Genomic DNA, 23,365 nt, shown 5'->3' with positions numbered 1-23,365 from the left:
AGGGTAAGAAGCCTGCCTACTCTCCTCCCCCAGCCTGTTCCATGTGTCAGTGTCTGTTCCCTGCGGTGATAAAAACGGAGTACTCGCTAGAATTACTCTGCTTCCGTTTCAGTCATTCCTCCATTTATTCTCACAGCCACCCTGGGTTGGGGGTGGGGTTGCATTAAACACTCCCAGTTGAGAGTTGAGATTGGAGCTCCCAGCCTCTGTGTGGAGCACAGATCAGCCTGTGTTGGGAAGGCTGCAGGTTTGCAGGAGGATCTGCTCTGTCAGCCACAGAGCTCAGAATGAACTAGCACAGTGGTCCCCAAAGTGTGGTCCCTGACTGGCATCACTGTGAACCACTGTGCTAGTTCATTCTGTGGCTTCGGGCAGGTGCCTGCTCCACTGGGACCGTGCCCTCCGGGTGGCCTGAGTCTGGGCGTCTGTGGCCTCGCCTATCTGCCACTACTGGCTTGGGGAAGCCCACCTACCTGGGCAAAGCCCACTCATCTGCCTCTCCCCCCACAGGAAGGTGGAGGACCTTCAGTTCCGAGTGGAGGAGGAGTCCATCACCAAGGGAGACCTGGAGGTAACAGTCAAAGGCCCAGCCCCTGGCCTGCTTGGTACCCCAGGCCCAGGCCTTACAGGACAAGTGGCCACGAAGTCCAGGCAGCAACCCTGGGCCTCCTGAGAGGGGACTTTGGGCATTTTGAGGGAGAAATGAGGCAGGATCAAGGGCTATACCCTGAGAGAGTGGGGCGGGGGTAGGTCGTGAGAGACGTAGGTGTCAGAGGTGGGAGTGGCTCAGCTCTAGGAGCCCCGGTGGCCCTGTGCTGGCCACTGGGTGGGATGGACCAAGTGTCTACAGGGCCAGGCCTGCGGACGCATTTACTGGCTGAGCTCCCCATTCCATGCTTTGTTGGGTAATAGCCCTGAAGGTGACCCTTGGGACCTTAGTTCCTCTTGGATTCCAGGTAAAATTTTGGCTAAAAGTAGCTTATTGTTAAGTCACAGAACTTACAGATGGGGACACAGGTTCAGAAAGGCAAATGGGCTCACCCAGTAACAGAGCAAGTCAGCAGCCACTGGTCCCAGAACTCCTGACTCCTGAGCTCAGCCCGTAAGGTGGCCAGTTACCTCAGCCCCTTGCTTATAACACCTGGACACGTGGTCTGGGCACAGGCGGCCCTTTCACTCTCCATCCAACCCACCCTTTCTGAGCTGAGGGAGGGGGGCGCTCACATCAGTCGGTAAAGCGCCCCACCTGGTCCTCCTCACCAAACCACACAGACACTGCAGGGCTCACCAGGCCCCGCTGGGTGGGCAGGAATGCCTCCCTGCTCCCTGGGAGGTGACAAGGGACAAGGGCTCTTGGAGCTGTTGGGTGGCGCAGGGAACAGTGAATTAGGCCCTCTCTACACGCTGACCTGGCCTTGACCGTGCTTGGGTAGACTCTTTCATTCCTGAGCCTCAGTTTGCTCTGTGCCGAAACGAAGAGGTTGAAAATAAATAAATAAATAAATTAATTAATTAAAACGAAGAGGTTGAACTAGGTCAGTGATCTTCAAACTTGAGAATTCATCGCATAGATGGCTTATTCTGGTACAGGAGGCTGGCCCTGCCCCAGAGTGCCCATTCAGCAGGTTCAGGTGGAACCTGAGATTTGTGCATTTCTAACAAGTTCCCCAGTGATGCCAGGCAGGGACCGCACTTTGGGGACCACTGTGCTAGTTCATTCTGAGCTCAAATTGGAAATTGCAGCTTCTGATTTTGTAAAAGAGCCGCATGAAGACCCTATAATCTCCAGTGCACAGCAAAAGCACATGAACGGTTGTCCTGTCCACCAGACGACTCCAGGTCTGGGAGGGACATGTATGATCTGCATAGGGTCACTGCCAGCTGCCCCTGTTAGAGCAGGTTTTGCTTCTGATCTTAAAGGATAGGTGTCAGGGCACAAGCTGGCATAGGAGCCCCAGCCCAGCAGCGTCAGGGTGTTTTTGTGGATGTTTTCCTCTTAGCCAAGGGAGTGGGTCTTATGGTTATGTTAGTCTGGCTTTCCCGCTGGATGGCTACCTGCCGGGCTTGGGGTGGGCTCCTGGCGAAAGTGCCTGTAGGTGCAAGGAGACTCCTGCAGCTAACTCCAGTCAGGGAGCTAACAACAGGGAGGAAAGGCTACAGGGAAATCTCACAGGTAGTTCAAGGAACTGGAATAAGAAGCATCATTCGGATCCAAACCTATTCTGTCCCATGACTTGTGGTCAGCCTCTGTGTCTGTCTTTCTCACTGTGTCTGCACGTCCCTTGGCCCATCTGTTCCCTCTCTCCACCACACACTCTGCGGCCTGGCCCTGCTCAGACTCCAGCTCCACCTTCTACTAGCTGTCCTCTCTGGAAAATCTGATTGGCCCCAGGCTGGCCAATGAGCTGGCCGACTTTAGATCAGCTATCCACCCAGATCCAGCTGGTCCTGGCTGGGAGAGGCTGGGAGTAAGACAGACAGTGACTAATAGCTAATTCAGTCTGAGGGCAATAGAATCCTATTGCTGCTCTTTTGACTGTGAGCATAGCCATGATAACCAGAAGGCAAATTGACCCAAAGTTCCATTCACCCCCATTCATCTTAAAAGTAAAAAATAAAACCCAGAATACATGGTCCCCCTCCAGCTACATCACCCCATCTCTCTGGGTGTCCTCCTTCTGACCTCACTACCTCAACCACAAGAGGTGCTCCATTCCAGGCTGTCCCCTCGGGGGGAGTCCAGCTGGTTCAGGACACAGTACCAGTTCTGGGATCCAGTGGCGTGAACCTGGACCTTACACCGCCCAAAGTCGCAGCGTGATTCTGAGCCCGTGGCTTTCTCTCTCTGGAGTTGCCTCTCTTTTTTGCAAGATTAAGAGACTGCCTTGAGGGTAGTTTTAAGAACATTAACTCCAGGGGACCCGACAAGTGACTGAAGCAGAAGTGTGGTGGCCCCTACTCCTTGGGTCCTGGGTTGTGTCCCTAGAGCAGCAAGAAGGCCAAATTGTCCGCCCCACCTAAAATCTAGCCTCTAAGGCTGCTAAGCTGAATTTATCTTAAGCACCAGGAGCGATTCCACTGAGCACCCCTGTGCCCTGACGAAGACCCCAGCCCACAGAGCAGGAGGCTAGAGGTCCTGAAAGTAATGGAGCAGGGCTCTCTTGGAGGCACCAAATGAGATTGCCCTTGAAATTGTGAAGTTGGCTTTTTCTTGCTCGTGGGGCCACCAGTAGGGCATTTATGACCATGCTCCCTCTAGTGTGGGACCCAGGCAGTGCTACTGTGCCTGCCTCGGGGGCAGGAGGGCAGGGACGTGGCCTGGGAGGCTGGGATGAGGCACTGTCATCAGTCAGCCTGTAATTTTGTGGAAGAGATTGAGCGTGGCTGCTTGTTAGCATTGCAGTATGCTGCCCTCTCTAGGGAAAGAGGGGACCCTTTTAGTTCTCTTAGGAAAATTCACAGAAATAAGGTCATAGGCCAGAAGACGCGAACATCTCTGCAGCCCTTGATGACCTATTTCTGGGATGGGCAGTACAGTTTACACTGTCCCCATCAGCTGTGCTAGAGTTGGGTGTGTATTCTCATGTTCACAGATACATGCTCTATTGCCAAGCCTGCCTCTTCAGCACTGCCAGGCAGGCCTGCTAACCTTGCTTCTCCTGGGTAATGATGGGCCAGGCAGGAAGACAAGGAGGACCCTCTTGCTGCTCCCTGGAGACCACGCACTCAGTGCCCAGGCTGCTCTGGGTGCTTGCAGATCTGTCAGGAGACGCCCAGGTGCCAGCCTGGGTGCTGGGAGAATGTGGGGCTTTGTTAGTGTGCAAAGTGGGGCTTGTGGAGCTGGGACAAAAATGTCCTTGTGCTCTGGGGAGAGCAGGCATCCTCTGCGGAGCCCTGGCCGGTGGGCGCCAACAGGGCCGGGTGTGGGCCTGGGCAGCGGGTGGCATACCTCGGCCTCTCCTGCCCGGGAGAGTCACAGTGGCGTGGGTATGTTTTTGAAAGCCTTCCATTTATTTGGTTTGTCCACCTTCAGCACAGGCCTGGGGGCCAGGAATCCTGGGGTCATTTCCTTATTCACTCATCCTAATGGCCCCCTGTGTGCAGGATCCTGTGCCTGGCATGAAAAACAGCCCGCAGGGTGGGAGCAGGCCGGGCTTCTTGGCAGAGCTACAAGGGGAAGGGCCGCCTGGAGGAGACAAAAGGGACCCAGGGTGCCTACTGCCACCCATCCTGGGCAGGATGCTGCAGCCTGACCTCTGCCCTTGAAGAAACCCAGCCAGGACACCCAGGGGCAGGAGGCAGGCTTACCTCCCTGGACCTCCTCTTCTTCCCTGAGCCGCCTCCTTTCCATAACCTGTTTTCCAGCCTTGTTCATGGTAGATGACGCCACCTTTCTCTCTTTCTCTCTCTCTCCCTCTCTCTTTTCCTCTGGCTTCCTTTCCCTGTGCCCTCTGCCTTGTCCCCACCTGCCACCCACCGGGTGGGCCAGACCCAGACGCAGCTGGAGCACGCGCGCATTGGGGAGCTGGAGCAGAGCCTGCTACTGGAGAAGGCGCAGGCCGAGCGGCTGCTCCGAGAATTAGCCGACAACAGGGTAACGCACCCGCCGCCTCCAGCCTGCCAGTGCCCTGCGGGCGACCCTAGGCACCTCTGTTTCATGATTTTCTCTGTCCTTGGCCGCTGTCCTCAAGTTGTTTTTCACCTTTTATGCCCTTTCCAGGAGGGGAGTGGAGGGTCAGGAACGTGCTTATGCTCCATTCTCATGGATGCTTTTCAGGGAGGAGGGGCTTGGCTCTCTGTGACTTTGCTCCCCAGCTGGTCCCATTGGCCCAGAGTGTCCTGTGAGACCCTCCACCTTCCTCCCTCCCCATGTACTGCCATGACAGGCTTTGTCATGTTCAGAACTGAGGGGTCTCTTGGGAACGTCTGCCTTCTGTGGGCAGGCATGGAGACCACCTATCCATGCTCTCCTTCTCCCAGCTGGGGAAGGCTGGGAATGGGCGCACTGTAGATCCAGGTTTCTCCAGCCCAGGGGGTAAATGTGCTGGCAGGAGGGACCGGCCTGAAGCACCTGGGGTGGGGGAGTAGGGGTGTCTGCAGGACATGGGCTTCTTGGTCAGCCCAGGGGGTGGCAGTTATGACACAAAGGGTCAGGGAGTGGCTCCTGGGCTGGAGACAGCTCTCTTTGGGGGTGAGTTCCCCTCCTAGTCCCAGGGCCTGATTCCAAGTCCAGGCTCCAGGCCCAGCTGGCCCCTCCACAGCCACCATGCAAGTCCTGGGCCTGGCTCCCCGTGCAGCACACACAGCCAAACAGCTGGCTGGCCTGGCCCAGCTGCAGTCTGGCAGCGGAGCCAAATAGCCAGCGAGCAGCAATTGCGACGTAAACAGCGTGGGGCTGTGAGGTGAGCAGCGGTCGGTTTCTGCAAGTTGGCCTCGGCACTCAGGGAGTGTGTGCATGTGGTGGGCGTTTGGAGACACAGAGAGGTCACTGGTCGCACACTGTCTGTTGCCCGGTGACCCTGTGCACTCATACAGCACACACACGTGTGCACAGACACTGCTCGCAGAAACTGATTGACAGGCAGGGGCCCTCTGCACTGAGGCATCTTAATATAGGGCTCAAAACCTGATTGGAAAAATAAAAACAGGTTTGTTGAACTCAAGGTCAGCTTCAGAAACACATTTTTTTAGGCTTGTAAAAGATTTAAAAATTTTTAAATGTTGTTTTTAAATCTGTGACCACTGACATGATCAAGGCATAGGTTTTGGAGGATAGAACCTCTGACCTCAGTTTCCCATCAGGAGACAGGTCTGGGAGCATTAATTTTGTTCTACTTTAGTCATTCAGCCCACCCTTCTTTGGCCACCCCCACCAGACAGCTCCTCTGAACCAACCCACTGCAGCCTGGGAACTTCCTAGAGTAGGGTAATGCAAAGTTTCCTGTCGTCTCTGCCCTTTAAAAAAAACATGAACTGAAAGAAAGCTGTAGCCTCAGATAGGTGGTTTCTTTTAACCACTGTTTTGTCCCATGCTGACTCCCTGCATCGCTGGGTTGCTAGCCAGTAGGGGCCTTTCTGGGAGCTGTGGTGGGCAAGGTCACTGAGGAAACGCCAGCACGTGGGTAGGGGTGGATACTCTTCCCTTCTCATGACCTCTCCCCACTGGGCTGGGCCCTCGAGTGGTGAGGACTGCCCCCCACAGCCCTCCTGCACCCCCTCACTCTCCAGCTGGCCTTCTGACCTGTCCCTCTGTCCCTGGCAGCTGACCACAGTGGCTGAGAAGTCGCGGGTGCTGCAGCTGCAGGAGGAGCTGGACCTGCGGCGTGGCGAGATCGAGGAGCTGCAGCAGTGCCTGCTGCACTCGGGCCCACCGCCCGCCGGCCACCCCGAGGCCGCCGAGACCCTGCGGCTGCGGGAGCAGCTGCTGTCTGCCAGCAAGGAGCACCAGCGGGAGAGCGGCATGCTGCGGGACAAGTACGAGAAGGCCCTGAGGGCCTACCAGGCGGAGGTGGAGAAGCTCCGGGCCGCCAACGAGAAGTATGCACAAGAGGTGGTGGACCTCAAGGCCAAGGTCCAGCAGGCCACGAGTGAGAACATGGGGCTCATGGACAACTGGAAGTCCAAGCTGGACTCGCTGGCCTCGGACCACCAGAAGTCCCTAGAGGACCTCAAGGCCACCCTGAACTCAGGCCCGGGGGCCCAGCAGAAGGAGATCGGGGAGCTGAAGGCTGTGATGGAGGGCATCAAGATGGAGCACCAGCTGGAGCTGGGCAACCTACGTGCCAAGCACGACATCGAGACCGCCATGCACGTGAAGGAGAAGGAGGGCCTGCGGCAGAAGCTGCAGGAGGTGCAAGAAGAGCTGGCCGGGCTGCAGCAGCACTGGCGGGCCCAGCTGGAGGCGCAGGCCAGCCAGCACCGGCTGGAGCTGCAAGAGGCCCAGGACCAGCGTCGTGACGCAGAGCTGCGGGTGCACGAGCTGGAGAAGCTGGACGCAGAGTACCGGGGCCAGGCACAGGCCATCGAGTTCCTGAAGGAGCAGATCTCACTGGCGGAGAAGAAGATGCTGGACTACGAGCTGCTGCAGCGGGCAGAGGCCCAGAGCAAGCAGGAGGCCGAGAGGCTGCGGGAGAAGCTGCTGGTTGCTGAAAACAGGCTCCAGGCCGTGGAGTCCCTGTGCTCATCCCAGCACACCAACGTACGCAGCCGTCCTGCCTGCCGGGCTGTGCGGGGGTCCTGGGGTCCTGGGGGCCACAGCAGCCGGGGCTGGAGGGCCCAGCTGGGGAGGGTCTAGGTGTTTAGTGACCTCTTTTTTCCAGCCCAGGGAAGGTTCTTCTTGCCCCAGCTACATGCCTGTTTAAGATCTGGGGGCGCCAGGCTCCGAGAGGGAGGCTCTTGTCCCTCTGTCAGAGGGCAGCTGACCCAGGTGACTGGGGACCGAAGGTGGTCTGAGCTGCCCTGGCTGGGCCCCCCAGGGTCCCGGCCTGGAGAGAGATGTGCCTCAGAACAGACAGCAGGCTCCCTCTGAGTCCCCAAGTCCCCGATGCCCGGACATGTCCTGCTTGCAGGCTCTTGTGCTATGGGGCTGGTGTGGACATGGAGGACAAGTGCTGCCTGTGCTTGGGGCTGCCGTCTCCAACTTGAGGCTGACCTAGGGGATCTAAGGGCGGCCCTCTTTCTGCTAGTCATGATGAAACTCAGTGACAGTCCAGCAGTCACCTCCCCAGAGTGTGGGGGTCCCTGGAGTGGGGTCTGGAAGGCTGGAGGGGGCAGCCCTGCAGAGGCTACAGCTGTCAGTGTCAGCTTCCCTCTAGGCCTCGACGTCCAGCGGAGCACGCTGAGGAGGCCCAGACGTGGCTGTGTGCGCTCCCGTGGAGCTGGGGAGGGCCTCTGAGCAGCAACAAGTGCCACAGCTTGTGTCCAGCCCTGCACTGCCCCGTTTCACCTCCACTCCCGTGGTCAGGATGGGCTCCATTTCATAGATGTGTGCACCGAGACCCCGAGACAAAGTAGCCTTCCCGGGGTTCCTGCCCACCAGTGGCAGGGGTGGTGCCCATCTCTGCTGCCAGAGGGCCCACAGAGGGCAAAAGTCAGTTTCTGTGTGGAGGGACAGCTAGCAGCATGACCATTGCCTTTTCCAGGCCCGGGGCTCCTGAGCCTCAGTCCCCCTTGTGCTTTGACACTAGGATTTAGTGTTCCGCAGTGAGTATTCAGGAGTTCCCAGTATGCGGCGCCCTTTTGTGAAGGGAGCTCTCTGCCTGTGTCATGCCTTGGGGTCCCCACTGCAGCAGCCTTCCAGCCACCTTCTCCTGGGAAGTGACAATGTGTAGCAAGTGCCCTCCCATGGTCCTGGGCAGGGGGAGAGGAAGAGCCTCAGGTTAGCTTATGTGCTAATGGCCTGACTGGCTTCTCAGGGTGGCGGGGTCAGGCCCAGGACCCCAGGACCTGCACTCCCTTAGTGGGGGCAGTTTGGGGGTGCTATAGTTTCACAGAGCATGGGGGATGGAGGCCTGAGGGTGGCCTTCTGCTTCTCAGGCACAGACCTGGGGCTGAGTAGTGGGTGGTGACCTCAGGACGACCTCTCTTGCCTTCCACACACTTGGGGTCTCAGTCTGATCGCATGTTTCCAGGGACAACTAGATTTCGGGTTTCATGCGGTATAAGAACTTTCACAACAATGTTTTATTTAGCATATGCCTCATTTCCCTGCAGTGTTTCTAAATAAAGGTCTAGGGGCACAGCTATCACTAGCTGAGGCTAAAATGGGGCTTGGGACGTGGGAGAAGATGCTGGAGGGGCTGGTCAATGGGGGCAACTGCCTGCTCAGCTCTGCTCTGCCCTGACCTGTGGCGTCAGGCTCTGGCAAACTGAACTGCGAGCTCAGAGGGCAGCCCGCTCTGCAGGAGGCCAGAAACTGCTGGAGAAGGAAGCAGCACCAGCCAGTTGACGTTTGCCCAGATTTCTTTAGTCTTAATCTTATCTTCTTTGGCTTCTGGCTTTAATTATTTAAAAGACGTGTTGGAGAACAAAGAAGTAACGTTTCTTGAACAAGTCCCCTAGGAGATGAGCCTGGGCGTGCTCTGGTCACACGGCCCACAGCAGTCTATGCTCGTTTCAGGGAGGGGACACCGAGGCTGCAATCTTGGATGCTGTCTGTGGAGACAGATACCCAGGACCAGCTCTGAGGGTGTCCCAGGGGAAGGACATCCATGTGATATAATGGACATTTTCAGCAGAGGAAGGGGCAGGAGGTGTTCTCACAGAAGTCGTGCACAGCAGCCTCGGGCGTGCGGGAAGTGGAGGAGGGGTCCTCTGTTGTCCGGGGGCCGTCTCAGGGACACCTGTGCTCCCCGCCACAGCAAGTCCCCCCACCCCGTGTAATGTAGCGCTGAGGCGCGCTCACGGGGCCAGCTGGGGCAGGGGGCAGAGGCAGGGGTGAGCATCCCCCTGACAGGCCTCTTCTTTCAGATGATTGAGTCGAATGACATTTCAGGGGACAAGATCAGGATGAAGGACACTGTGGAAGGTGAGTGGCCACTGGGCGGGTGGGACACGGGGGCTTTGGGGACAGGCTGGTTGGTTCTGCCTTTGAGCTGAGGCACCTGTTGCATGCACGAGCCACTCACCCCGGGGGACTGCAGCTCTGTTTATTGAATGCTGGGCATTGTGCAGAAATACCTTGTTATTTGTTTGGTTTTACATTATCTTCAAAGTAGGTGTAAACTACAAGTGGATCCAAGGGTGTAAAGTGAAGGGTCCCCTGTTGCCTGGCTCCTTTCCCGGGGGCACAGCGTTGGCCACCTCCGTCCCCTCCCCCTCACTCTGGTCGGCCCCTTACTTTTCTCCACTCAGCGAAGCGTCCTGGAGGCTCTTCGTGCCACTGCAGTCTTTCCCGCCGTGCAGTGCAGGGTGTTCCACTGCCCGGAGCCACTGCCCTGCTGACGGGCAGTGGGTTGGTTTCAGTCTTTATCTATTGCAAACAGCCCCACGGTAATAAACCCCCTTCTCCTCCGCTCCATGGGTTCTAACTCCAGCTGGCTGTGGTCAAAGGGGTGTTTCCCCACAGGCCTCACGAACACTGTGTCCTCAGACTTGGTGATCTCTGCGGGTCTGAACAGTCAAAGGTGTTGCCTGACGTCCTTTCGGTTTCCCTTCACCTCACCGTGAATGAAGCGCCACCCCGTTCCTACCTGGATCCTCTGCCCCTGGTTTCCCGTTGGGCCATGGCTCTTACTGTTCATTGTTAGAAGCTCCTTATCTGTGACTTGGCACACAGTCTCCGCCCACTGGTGGTTTGGCTTTTCTCATAGTGGAGTTTGCTATGCGGATTTCCTTAAATCAATCTTTTTTTTTTGTCTTCCGGGTCTGTTTTTTTTATAAATAAGAAATAATGGAAGTAATACATTAGAAGTCATACATTCATAATATATTATTTTATAAAGAATAAATCCAGCCCTGGCTGGTGTAGCTCAGTGGATTGAGCCCAGGCCTGAGAAGCAGAGGGTTGCTGGTTCGATTCTCAGTCAGGGCACATGCCTGGGTTGCAGGCCAGGTCCCCAGTTGGGGACACATGAGAGGCAACCACACATTGATGTTTCTCTCCCACTCTTTCTCTTTCCCTTCCCCTGTCTCTAAAGATAAATTTTTTAAAAAAGAATAAATCCAGAAGCCAAAAAATAAGTAAATAATACATCCCATGGTTTCTTCAAGTACTCTTTAGCTCCATATTCCATGTTTGAATCCCTTACCCACTTAGAATTCATCCTTCTGTTAGGTGTGAGGTAAGGATCCACTCTTACCTTTTTCCTTAAGGAGTACCCACTTGTCCCAGCACGTGTTTAAAAAACTTATCTCCCCCGTCTCTACTGATCTGAGTTGCCGGCCTTATCGTTTGTAAATTCCCTTATATAACTGACTGTTTCCAGGTGTTCTGTTCCTTTCCAATGACCGACCTACCTACCTGTTCACGTGCCAGTTCTACAATGTTTTAATTATTCAAGCTTTGTTCATTTTTCAGTGACTGGCAAGCCCACCCTTTCCTACTCTGGCCTTTCAAAATTCTCTTGGCCATTTTTTTAACTGGGGGAAAACTAACATGGCCTAAAATGAACCAGTCTAAAGCAAACATTCTGTGGCATTCAGGACATTGCAGTGTTTTGCATCCACGGCCTCTATCTGGTTCAGAAACATTTGCGTCACTGCAGGAGGAAACCGCATCACCAGTCCCTCCGTTCTCCCCTCCCTCCAGCTGCCGACAACCACTGATTTGCTTTCTGTCTCTGTGGATGTGCCTCCTTCGGATATTTCATATAAATAGAATCTTACAGTATGTGGCCTTTGTGTCCAGCTTATTTCACACAGCGTAACATTCAAGGTTCCACCACATTGTAGCTCAAGTCAGTGCTCTGTTCCTCTTGATGCCTGAGTAACATTCCGTCGTGCGCATGTGCCACATTTTGTTGATCCGCCCGCCTGTTGGTGGGGATTTAGGCTCCTTCCCCCTTTTGGCTGTTGTGGCAAAGGCTGCTCTAAAGTTCTGTGTCCAGGTGCTTGTCCAGTACCTGGGGGAGGGGGGGGGCGGTACATAGCTAGAGTGGAACTGCGGGTCAGGTGGTGGTTCTGTGTTTAACTGAAGAGGTTTTTGCCAAACTCTCTTAGCTATTCTTGCTTATTTTTCCAAGAGATTTTAGTTCTACCAGCTTATCTAGTTCAATAAGCAGTAAAATCTTGTTTGTATTTTTATTGGTATTACATTCAATTTATAAATTAACTCATGGAAAGTGAATATGTTTCTAGCAGTTTGCATGCATTACTGTTTTTACAGCTGCTCTGAGGCCTACCCAGTATTGAATGCACATGACCTTGTCACACGGCGCCATTATTGTCATCTCCATTTTTCACTTGAGGAAACTCTGAGAGTGAAGTTGCTTGCGACTACACAGCCTGGGAGCCTCTGTTTCAGAGTGGGCTTCCCAGAGAGGGGGTGGTGCCCGCTGGACCACGGCGCTGGACCTGGAATGTTAATGGCCCCGCGTCTCTCCCGTCTCCCCTAGGCCTGCAGGACAAGCTGAACAAGAGGGACAAAGAGGTGACAGCCTTGACATCCCAGACTGAGATGCTCAGGACCCAAGTAAGTGGTAAGTCTCCCCCCCGCAGGGCAGGTGCGGGGGGCTTCCCTTGGGGCCACATGCCAGTGGGGTGTGGAGAGGGTTGGCACTGGGTCAGGGTGCCCTCCCGCACTCTGCCTTGAGGAAAAGGTGGGCTGGGCCAGCTCATCCACACTGGACTTCCTCCCACTGGGCAGCAGTGAGTGGGGGAACAGTAGTCCTCTCATGATCCATAATCTAATCGGGAAGTCTGGCCACCTTTTCTCTCCGGTGGCCACTGTGTGTTGGGAAATTCCATCAGGACTTTCGGTCCCTCGTAGGCCACTTTGAGACAATACATCTGCCCCCAGCCCCTAGAAGAAATACCAAGATTTTACAGTCGGGGGAAGGACCCCGGCTGCAGCGGAGAGCAAGGCACAGGGCAGGGAGGGCAGCAAGGGAGCCTGGGATGAGGCGGGGAGACTGGAATCTGTGATTTGCTGACAAACTGGCCTTTTTGTCCACCGCAGTGCCAGTGGTGGTGTCCATGAGACAGCCCCCATCCTGGGAAAGGGGTCCCACCTCCACGTCTCTCCAGGTCCCATCATGTTCACAGGGCATAATTGGTTCCAACACAGGTCAGCTGGCCTCGGGTCCTTCCCAGGCCAAGGCAAAGCTAGAGCTTTTCCTTGTTCAGGCAGCAGTGTAACGCTGGGTCTTATCCCAGAAAGGGTGGACTGCTTCCTGCCACAACGGGGCCCACTGCGGTGCCCGGGGGTCCTCGCCTGCTTTCTGGGGCTGTTCTCTTGGCCCTAGATGCCTGGCTCTGCTGGATGAGAGAGACCCACTTAGTGGAGGGTGTCACTGTAACCCCCCGAGAAAACTGGCCCCCTGCCTGGGCCCTCAATTGGGAAAGACTCCCTCCCTGATCCTGACCTTCTCCTTCTTTCCTGCCGCTGACACTCAGCACTGGAGAGCAAGTGCAAATCGGGAGAGAAGAAGGTAGATGCCCTCCAGAAAGAGAAACGGCGCTTGGAGGCGGAGCTGGAGGCTGTGTCCCGGAAGACCCACGACGCCTCAGGCCAGCTGGTCCTCATCAGCCAGGAACTGCTGAAGAAGGAGCGGTGAGTCAGCGCCAGCCAAACCTGCCACCCAGCTGTCTTCCCTCTGGCCTTGACCTTCTCTCCACCTGACACTAGCCAGTCAGCCAGTCTTCTCCAGAGGTGGGGAAGGATGGACAGATGGCTGGCATCACCAGTGATCATTGTGTTCTCTGCTTAGCTCAGATGAAGCCTCAGAATCCTTCCTAACACAGTTCTCCAGGCACTGACTTACCTCTAGGAGAGATGAGCAGTTCCCAGACATCTTGGTCTCAGGGATCCCTTTAAGCTCTTAAATGTTTTTTTTTTTAATTTATTTATTGATTTGAGAGAGACAGAGAGAAACATCAATTAATGTTGTTTCATTAATTTATGCATTTATTGATTTCTTCCTGTATGTGCCTTGACCAGGGATTGAACCTTCAACCTTGGTGTATTGGCACGATGCTCTAACCAACTGAGCTATCCAGCCAGGGCTAAACTCTTTAAAATTATTGAGGATTCCCAAAAAGCTTGTGTTCATTTATTCTATGTTTATCATATTAGAAATTTAAATTGAAAAATTTAAAAGTATTTATTAATTCATTAAAAATAAGCCATTTGCATATAATGTAAATTAACATGCTTCCAGTAAAAAGTAACTGTTTTCCAAAACAGAAAACATTTAATGAGAAGAATGGCATTGTGTAACCCTTTGCATTCAGTCTTTGCAGTTTTGTGTTTTTTTTTTAATTTTTAAAAACTTTTTATTTTGAAATAATTTTAAACGTAGAGAGTTGCAAAAATAACATAAAGAGTTCTTATTAACCCTTTGTAAACTTCCCCTAATGTTATCACTTTTAGTATTATTATACAGTTATCAAATCAGTGAAATTAACACAGGTATACTACTAACTAAACTACAGAGTTTATTTAAATTTCACCGCTTTTTCTTCTTTTTTTATGAATTTAATTTAGGCCACTTTATTATTTTTTTTCCTCCAATTTTTTTATTTAATTATTTTTCAAGTACAGTTTTCTGTCTATTACTCCCATCCCATCCCACCCCCCAAGCTCTCTGCAGTTTGTTGTTTTGGTGAACTGTATGTAAGTATCTGGCCTTACATATGTACGTAGTTGGAAAAGAGCATATTTTAATATTGTTTTCAGATAATTAATATGCCAGGAAAAAATCCATTGTTCGTGCATGAGAAATGACAATGAAAACAGTTTTTTATTGTTGTGAGATAGTTTTGACCGTGGACCCCCTGAAACCGTCTCAGGGACCCCGAGTGTTCCCTGCACCACACTTTGAGAACCTATTGGATCCAGTTTATAGACGTAGTTTGTGTAACCCCTATGAGGCTTTAGAGGAGGAAAAAATTAGATGAGCATTTAAAAACCAGAAGATTGCACATAAAATCTGGATTTTTCCAGATTTCCTAAAAAAATGGAAGTTCTGACAACACTAGGCTGACTTCCTTCCGGCAACTGATAACCCGCAGTGCTGGGGAGCACCTGCCCCCTAGTGGCGGGCAGGGCCCTCTGTGTCTCTAAGTCCCCCACCCCCTCCCTTATTTCACTCACACCCCCGCAGGGACATGGTTCGCCAGCCCCGGTAAACATTGTAAGTTCAACCTCTGATTTAAAGGAATCTTAGCAAAGTACAAGCATCTTTTTATAAAGGAAATGCTGTCTCTCCCTCTCCCCTCCTGTTACATCTGATGTACAGATTGGGAGTTTATATGCTATGCTTGCTACAAATTTAGCGCCTCTCTAGAAAATGGGCCCCGCCCAGGAGGGAGTTAAACAGGTGCGCCTGGGCTGTATCCCTTCCCAGTGTGAAGTCATGACCAGCCTGGCCCCTGCATCAAGGCCCCACTGCTGTCTTGCTCCCCACATGCTCCCCCTCCCCAGGTCCTTTATTCTGTGTTCAGCCTAGTCTTACCTCCTCTGAGGAGTCTGTCTTCCTGCTCTCAAGTGGCTCAGTTCTTCCTCTGTCTCCCATCACTCACACAATTCATACCTTCTTCTTTTCGGACATTCGCTCAGTCCAGTCTCTTCTTCAAGGCTTAGCTCACAGCCCATCTCTTCCTTGAAGCCTTTCTTTATTAAAGTAGGCTGCCACGAGCTCCTCCATGTTCCTGTGGTGTTAAGGATAGGAGTGGAGATTAATGAGTAGAGGTTTATTTTCCTCGCGTAACAGGAAATCTGGGACTAGCTATGGCTGACAGCTAAAAATATCAGAGCCAACTGATTGGTTCTCTTGGACTCTTCCTCATGGTTGCAAGGTGGCTGCTAAAGTCCCAGCAATCACATTCATAGCAAGAAGGAGGAGGAAAGGAAAAGGGACAGTCCCAGCAGACTTCTACTCTGTTCTCAACTACCCATGGCCACCTAGTAAGGGGGTTTTTCCCCTCCTCAGAGCAGATGCAGGCAAGGGAAAAGCCTTAGAAGGAGTGTGTCCTATTTTCTAATCCTGTGCCTGAGGCAGACATTGCTAATTGACCACCACACCCTTTTCTGCAGATTCTAGACGCCTGAGAATTATTCTCCTCATAGTGCTCCAGGCAGCTACTGCCTGTTGGTTACGGGTTGATGTGGGAAATAAAATGCATATGCTTTTGGCCATTTAAAATACATGTCTTCCTTCATGGGCTCTCTTGGATGACTGTTTTGTTTTGCTTTGCTTAATTTTTTAGTTAAACAAATATCCTTTTCTAAAAAATAGTTTAAAAACATTCCAGGAAAGGCCAAGTCTTTTTCACTGTCCCATCCGTAAATCCTGACCCTTCCTGGACTCTGTTTCCACTCTGGCCCCTTCTGGCGCAGGTGGTGTTCTAACAACCAGTCTCCCCTCAGAGGGGCCAGTCTCCAGGCATTTGGCAAGTGGCTGGAGTGTGGGTGTGCAGGGTCCAGGGCTGACTGGAGGCGTTCTGTGCCCCCACACCCATCCCCAGGAGCCTGAATGAATTACGGGTGTTGTTGTTGGAGGCCAATCGCCACTCCCCAGGGCCTGAGAAGGACCTGAGCCGTGAGGTCCACAAGGCTGAGTGGCGGATCAAGGAGCAGAAACTCAAGGACGACATCCGGGGCCTTCGTGAAAAGCTGACTGGGCTGGTATGTGGGGGCAAAGGGTGCTGGAGGCGGTGCTGAGGTTGCCCTGCTGTCAGGCCACGGAGAGTGGTGACTTCCTGGCATCCCCCCAGGAACAGCCATGCCTCTGAGAGAATTTAAAAGCCCCTAGAACCACAGGGTCAGTGACATAGCTGGTGGAGGGGCCGTAGGCATCTGCTTTTGCAGATATTGTGGCTGGCTGTGCGATAATCTCAGTGATGCAATGCAAAGGGATACTATCTAAGAATTTGACCTATCCAGAGGTAAGATGGGCTACTGTAAGGCAGTGAACCCCCCATCCATAGAAGTAATCAACCAGAAAGCAGCTCTTTGTTCAGGGTCCTGCAGTGGGGATTCACACATAATATCAGGAAGGAAGGGGCAAGTTTGTGTGGGAATAAGGCACATGTGCCTCCTGGGACCACGGTGTGCGGGGCAGGTGTGTCCTGATTAAGGAAGGAGGGGTAGAGAAGTCGCTGTTGCAGGGGGTCAGGTGGCTGGGAGGTAAGAGATGATGAGGTTTCGGAGTCTGGCGGTGAAGAGGAGGGACCCGTGTGAGAGTGTGGAGGGAGTTGGGGGAACTCAAGAAGGAAAGAGAGGAGGGTGTTAGATTTTGGGACTTGGAGGACATGAAGCATCTGACAGCCTGCTTCTCTGAGGACCCTCAGGTGAGGGAGGGAAGTCCAAGTAACATTCAGGTGATGCTCAGGCCTGGCCCAGAGGTGGGGTGGGGCCAGAGCAGAGGTCGCCTTCCCCTGATGCACACGAACATGGGCCCACACACATGCTCTTCCTTTCTCCGGCCACTCCCAGGACAAAGAGAAGTCCCTGTCGGATCAGAGGCGCTACTCCCTCATTGACCCATCCTCCACCCCTGAGCTCCTGCGGCTGCAGCACCAGCTGATGAGCACAGAGGACGCCCTTCGGGATGCACTGGACCAGGCTCAGCAGGTGGAAAGGCTCATGGAGGCCATGAGGAGCAGTCCTGACAAGTCCCCGGTGAGCCACGTGCACAGGCTGGGCTGATCAGGCAAACCAGGGCAGTGTCCTCCTAGAGCATGGCCCTGTCCAAGAAACCCTGGTCCACAGGCAGGGGGTGGCAGCCCTGTCTCTCGGAAACCTTGGTCTGACGGGGAGAGACACAGGTGTGTGCTCTGGGAGTCCCAGGCCAAGGCATACATGGCTTTACCATGAGGATCTCAGACTAAGGGGAGAGATGCACCCTTGCCCTGAGAGCCTCCATCTATGGGAGTCCTGGGACCCCCATTCTTTGGTCAGTTTGGAGCCTGAGATGATCTTTTCAAGAAGACCTCGCCATCTAGTGGACCAACTAGGAACTGCAGCCTGGCGAACCTCACTCAGCATCTGCCCATGACTCTTACAGGCCATCACCAATTCCGGTTCAGCAAACGGCATCCACCAGCAAGACAAGGCCCACAAACAAGAGGTAAGGGGCACTCTGGCCCTGGGAGACGCCCTGGCACTCCCATGGCCCTCCCTTACAGGCAGAAAAAAACCTGAAAAGTCACAAAAAATACAAAGATGCATTGTGCAAAGGCTTCACAGTAGGGTCTCTCACAGAGGAGCTGGTGTAGTCAATCTTGATTCCAAGTTTACCCTGCTCTCCTTAGCCTTGTTTCCCTTTAAAAACATGCTTATTATAAAGTGACACGTGCCTGTTGGGAAAACAAACACAAATATATACAGAAGAAAATACTAGTTACTACTACACAAGAGATGACCAGGGTTAGTGTTCTGAGGTAATAGCCCCCCGAACCCCCCGAGGTGTGTTTGTGCACATACGTACATGTACACGACAGTCCTCATCCTTCACGGATTCCACGGCGTCAAATTTGCCTACTCACTAAAATTCAGTATTTGCAACAAGTTTGTGGTCATCGTGGACGGGGCAGAGCAGAGAGGAATGCGCATGTCCTCTCCCTGAATGTCCCCGGCCGAGGGGTAGCGAGGCTGGGCTCCGCCTTCCTGCTTCAGCTCCCATGCTGCCTACGGGTCCTTTTTGAAACCTATTTAGTGCCACATTTTTCACACTTTCCTGTTTTGTCTTGGTGATTTCTGCTGTTTAACATGACCCCCAGCGCAGTGCTGACGTCTGTCTCATGTCCCTGAGCACGGGAAGATGGCTACATCCTCATTTAACATCATTGATGGGCTCGGAAACCGCAACTTTAAGTGAAGTGACGTGTAACAAAACCAATTTTACCATCGATATACACAGGAGTTAAATTCCTGTGGCATCTTTCTGGTCACAAAAACATCACCACACTTCTAAAAAGACCCAAAACACTGCTAGTATTAAACATTCAAATAAATGTGAGCTGTACATACATACAAGAAAAATAAAAGCAAGTAAGATCAGTATTTTCCAACCCGCTTACTCCAATTCAGGGCACGAGGAGGGGACTCAGCCTGGACAGGGTGCCCTCCCACCACAGCGCAGATCCGCCAGTTCGCCTCACGTGTGCGTCTTTGGAGTGAGGGAGGGAACCGGAGTGCCCGGAGAAACCACCCCCCAGTTTGCACAGTCACCACGGGCTGTGCAAACACCACACAGACCGTGCACCTAGCCAAGAATCAATTTTTTTCTCATCAACGTTATAACGAAATGATGTTATTTGAAGACCTGCTGTACTACTGGCCTTGAGTTACTTGCTAATGAGTCAACAGTTTACCTCAAATGGGTGTTTGTACCCAGAGTCTCACCTAAAGCAGGGCTGTGTGTCTGTCCATTGGCTGAGACGTCGTGATCAGGGGTTTAGAGGAACCTAACCTCGGATTTCCCACAGGGGCAGCGGCTCAGTGCTCAGTGACTCAGCGTCGGTGGCGACTTTATAGAACATAACCACTGCAAATAATGAGAAGCTGCTACATGTGTATGTGTGTGCATGTACACATGTGTATACATTCACTTTTTATTTGGAAATTATTTCAAAATTCCAAAAAGCTTGCTAGAATGAAAATAGCACCCAGCACATCCTATGCCCTTCCCCCATCACAGTACAGACATTTTGCCCCACCTGCTGGATCTTTGATTCGTGTGTGCTTGTGTGGTAACGCCTATAACTGTGTTCTGAATCGTTTGAGTATAGTTGCATGTGTCATGGCCCTTAACACTGGGGTCTGTATTTCCTGAGTGAAAGGACGTGATTATACATAATGACAGTACAGTTATCGATCCCAGCAGATGTAACATCGATACAAGATTCACTCATTTTCTTAGTACATTAGCCAAGGCTGAGTCAGCTTATTGCATTTAGTTATGTCTCTTTGGTCTCCTTTAATCTGGAATATTCTCTCAATTTCTCTCTGATTTTTATGACATTGACATTTTTGAAATGTATACTTCAAAATATACACTCCTTTATTTTTTTAAAGATTTTATTTATTTATTTTTAGGGAAAGGGAAGGAGAAAGAGAGGGAGGGAAACAGCAACATGTAGTTGCCTCTTACACACCCCCTACTGGGAACCTGACCAACCCAGACATCTGCCCTGACTAAGAATCGAACTGGCAACCCTTTAGTTCACAGGCCTATGCTCAGTCTGCTGAGCTACACCAGCCAGGGCTATACACTCCTTTTTTTAATAGAAGATTCCTCATTCAGGGTCTGTATGATGGGTCACCCGGGTCAGAGCCAGGCACACCTTGTCAGAGTTGTGTCCTTCTCTGGGCCTCCCAGCTGGGGTGTGATATCCGCCTGCCCTTCACTCCTGACCTGAGTTTTGATCACCTGGTCAAGGAGTTATCTGGTTTCTCCACTGTGTGGTTATTGGTTTTTTCTCCCAATCAGCCTGTGGGGACTTCAAGACCATGTGAATGCCCCTCTCCAACCCGCCCTCCCCTGGGTTCACGTTGGCGGGCGGCTCTTGCCTGAGCAGCACCGTGCACGTCGTTATAACAGAGTAGGTCGCACACTCTGTGTTCAGTTTCACCCCGTTTTTTTTCACTGACTATTTTCTCTGTTCCTTAAGCAGTCTCTGCAAATTCCACATTTTATAAAATCGCGGGTGTAACACTGGTTTTCTAGAGCTCCATGGAGCTGAGGAGTGTCTGTGACCCCCCAGGATTATCCTGTCTTTGTTGACCCTTCCACATTTTTTGTTTTTTATAGTCCTCACCCAAGGATGTTTTCCCATTGCTTTTAGAGAGGAAGGGAAAGAGAAACATCAGTGCAAGAGGGAAGCATCAGTTGGTTGCCTCCTGTACGTGTCCAGACCGGAGGTCTCACGCCCCTCTGGACAGGGGGCCAAACCTGCGACTTAGGCATGTGCCCTAACCGGCAATCCATCCCCAGCCCTTTGGGTGCGGGACGACACTCCAACCAACTGAGCCACACAGGCCAGGGCTCGACTCTCATGTTTCAAGGGGGTGCCTGGTGGCCCCCACCCCACAGTTAACTCCTGCTTTTACCCCCAGTGTTGTAGGCACTCACCTGAGGCCCAGATGCCAGCCCAGTGAGGTGGGAAGAGCCCAGCACCGGCTCTGTCCCTGGCTTGCTGTGCGACCTTGGGAAGTTGAGGCTGGAGGAGGGTTAGGAACTTGTCCTTCCACCAGACAGGACAGCCTCTGGCTACAAGTGCTCACCTAGACAGGAGAGCCTTGGGCAGAGAATCTGCCGAGGGCCAGGCCCGTGGGTGAGAGGCAGAGGGAGAAACGGGGTGGGGAGAGGCACAGAGCTCTAAGGGACAGTGGCAGGGTGCTGATATCGAAACCTTGCGTGGCTTCGTCAACCCTGTAAAGCACAGGGTCATCTCAGTTTACAGACACAAAAACCAAGGCCTGGAGTCCCACCTCCAATTTTTATTTTCTTGGATCCAACCTCCACACAGGCCCTCAGGGCTCTGTAAACCCACCTGTTTGCCCCTGTTCTTCTCAGCTTCCTCTATAGAAAGGGCTCCCACCCTCCCTCCTGTCTCACTGTTTCCCAACACGCAGCAAAGAGACTTGTTTCGCCTCAGGGCCTTTGCCCATGCTGTTCCCTCTACCTGGCGCAGGTGGGTTCTCCCCCAGCCCTCCATTTTTTACCTACCCGCCTCTGCCATTCCTGAACACGCTTGCTGATCCAGCCCTTGCTCTCTCCAGGATAAGCACTGACCGTGAGGGACACTGTGGAGCAGCCCCGCCCACACCAGAGCCACTCCGTTCTGCCCTGGTGGCGCCCTCTCCAGGCAGCAGCCAAGACTGTCACTTTGGAGACAAGAACAGTGTTCGTAACAACGTGCCCACCGCCTTGGACAATCCCCCACCCTCAACCCCCCCGGCCGGACCAGGAGGCTTCCTCAAGCACGAACTTCCACTGAAAGCGGTACAGCCCTAGCCTGGCCCCTGGAACCTTCAGCCTGGACACCCAGGGCAGCCCAGCAGTGTCTGGCATTTGCTTGGAGAAGCTGAGGCGATCCGGCTAGGCCCCTCTCCCCAGAACGAGTGGCCCTGAGGACTGTCCCAGCACCCTGGGCCCATCCCTGCCTGCCCTCCCCTCCTCCCTTCCCTCCTCCCAGATCCCCCTCGGACCCCAGAGAGCCATTATCCAGGAAAGGGTCAGAGGAGGCCCAGGCCCTCCTTGCAGGCACTAAGGAGGGAAGTCCTGTCCTCAGGAGCCAGGTGAGGACTCCTCTTCTGCAGCTGCTTCTATGCCAAGGCAGCTCCCAGAGATGCTGGTCCCCACACCCTGAGCCTCCTTCAAGCAGTGGTACGAGTTCCCCTGAGCCTATCTGCCCAGTGAAGTGCCAGGTTCAAGGTATTGGGGTACAAGGTCCTTTCTCCCCAACACCAACCCCCTTACACACAACTCCAAGCTGCTGGCCAGAGGGTGGTTACCATGGCCAGGAACCACAGTATTAGGAAAGTTTGGAAGCCCCTCTCCTCCCCTAGCTTGGAGGAGGAGCAAGGGGGCAACAGAGGAATTCAGGCCGGGGGTCCAGGCGTGCTTTGACTGGTCAGTAATATGGTGACCCTTGGGCTGACTAGATATTCCAAAACCGGGCCTCCTACCTGCAGGTCCATCTGTGCCGACTCTGAAGTGCCCACCCTTGACCCTTGACACGTGCACACTCGGGGGGTCACACATGGCCTTGCGGGTGGGGTGTTTGCAGTCAGCAGCATCCAGGCCACCAAGATTCACGTGCTTTGGTTCTGGGACTGCACCCCAGGCCTAGCAGGGTCGTGCCCACACACACCATAAACATTCCCGCAGCCTGGCTGTGCACACACACACCCAGGAACACACGGGTGAGTGTTCAGGGGTGTGTGTGCCAGGCTCACGCATCAGAATGCACAGTGCCCATGGCCCCTTGTCAGTCTCACCAGGCACCTGCCCAGGGCTTTTTAGGCCTTGTCTCCTGGAGCCAGGAAGGGAACCTAAGGAATGTAGTTGGCAAGAAAAATCTAACCGCCTCTCCCTTTTCCTCTCAAGCCCTGCTGAGTTTCTCTAGGCCTGTGCGTGGCCGGAAAAGCCAGCTTGCCCAGCAGTGCCCACCTCTAGAGCTAGAGGGCCTGCAGGTTATTACCTTATGCCACAGCATTGCTGCTGGGGCTGCAGGGGAGGCCTGGTGGTGCCCCATCATGGCGTTCACGAGGTGCACCAGGACAGGTACGCAGTCTGCCTGTGAGCGCTCCCAGGTACAGGTGGGTGGTGCTCACTGCCTTGTCCAAAAGCCACCCTTCTTGGGAACAACCACTTAGTCCCGTCACCTCTTCCCCCTCCCTGTTGGCTTTCGGTAGCTCTCGCATGCGGTTTTATTAACAACAGTCTAGAAGCGATGCTTTAGTGGCCTAATCCGGAGTTAATACAGTGCTAGTCCTTCCAACAAAATCAGGCAGTCGCCCACCAAAGGAGGCGCTGATTAGTCTACTAACAGCCAAAGGCCTACACCGGGAGGGCCCTGCAGGGGCAGGCATCAAAGAAGCGATTTCCCGTGAGCATCTCCGCCTGCCCAGTGTGGACTTGGCCGTGCCCCGTCCCCAGACCCTCCCCATTCCCTTCCCTGCCCCGAAGTGGAATCGTTGAAGTGTGGCAAGTCCGTGCTCGAGACAATAAAGCTTGTGACTGAGGTCCAGGACCCA

General features: G+C 53.4%; 1 protein-coding gene across 4 annotated transcripts in view; it reads left to right on the top strand.

Moving 5' to 3' along the window:
- CLIP2 (CAP-Gly domain containing linker protein 2) overlaps window positions 1-23,365 on the top strand; it is a 72,635-nt gene extending 49,270 nt beyond the window's left edge. For 3 of the 4 annotated variants that reach the window (XM_037054736.1, XM_037054735.1, XM_037054734.1), the window contains 10 exons: window positions 511-571; window positions 4,490-4,594; window positions 6,263-7,198; window positions 9,469-9,526; window positions 12,054-12,137; window positions 13,054-13,210; window positions 16,126-16,285; window positions 17,096-17,281; window positions 17,667-17,729; window positions 21,386-23,365. In XM_037054736.1, the coding sequence (XP_036910631.1) occupies window positions 511-571; window positions 4,490-4,594; window positions 6,263-7,198; window positions 9,469-9,526; window positions 12,054-12,137; window positions 13,054-13,210; window positions 16,126-16,285; window positions 17,096-17,281; window positions 17,667-17,729; window positions 21,386-21,397 (1,822 nt within the window). In that variant the 3' untranslated portion in view covers window positions 21,398-23,365. The remainder of the gene's footprint in view (window positions 1-510; window positions 572-4,489; window positions 4,595-6,262; window positions 7,199-9,468; window positions 9,527-12,053; window positions 12,138-13,053; window positions 13,211-16,125; window positions 16,286-17,095; window positions 17,282-17,666; window positions 17,730-21,385) is intronic. The other variant, XM_037054737.1, reaches the window with a different exon arrangement.

This window comes from Sturnira hondurensis, unplaced genomic scaffold (assembly GCF_014824575.4).
Source record: "Sturnira hondurensis isolate 20B ecotype Veracruz unplaced genomic scaffold, ASM1482457v3 Scaffold0008380, whole genome shotgun sequence".
Taxonomy (NCBI): domain Eukaryota; kingdom Metazoa; phylum Chordata; class Mammalia; order Chiroptera; family Phyllostomidae; genus Sturnira; species Sturnira hondurensis.
Note: the sequence above shows the minus strand (reverse complement) of the source record. Positions and strands in the feature narration are given on the sequence as shown.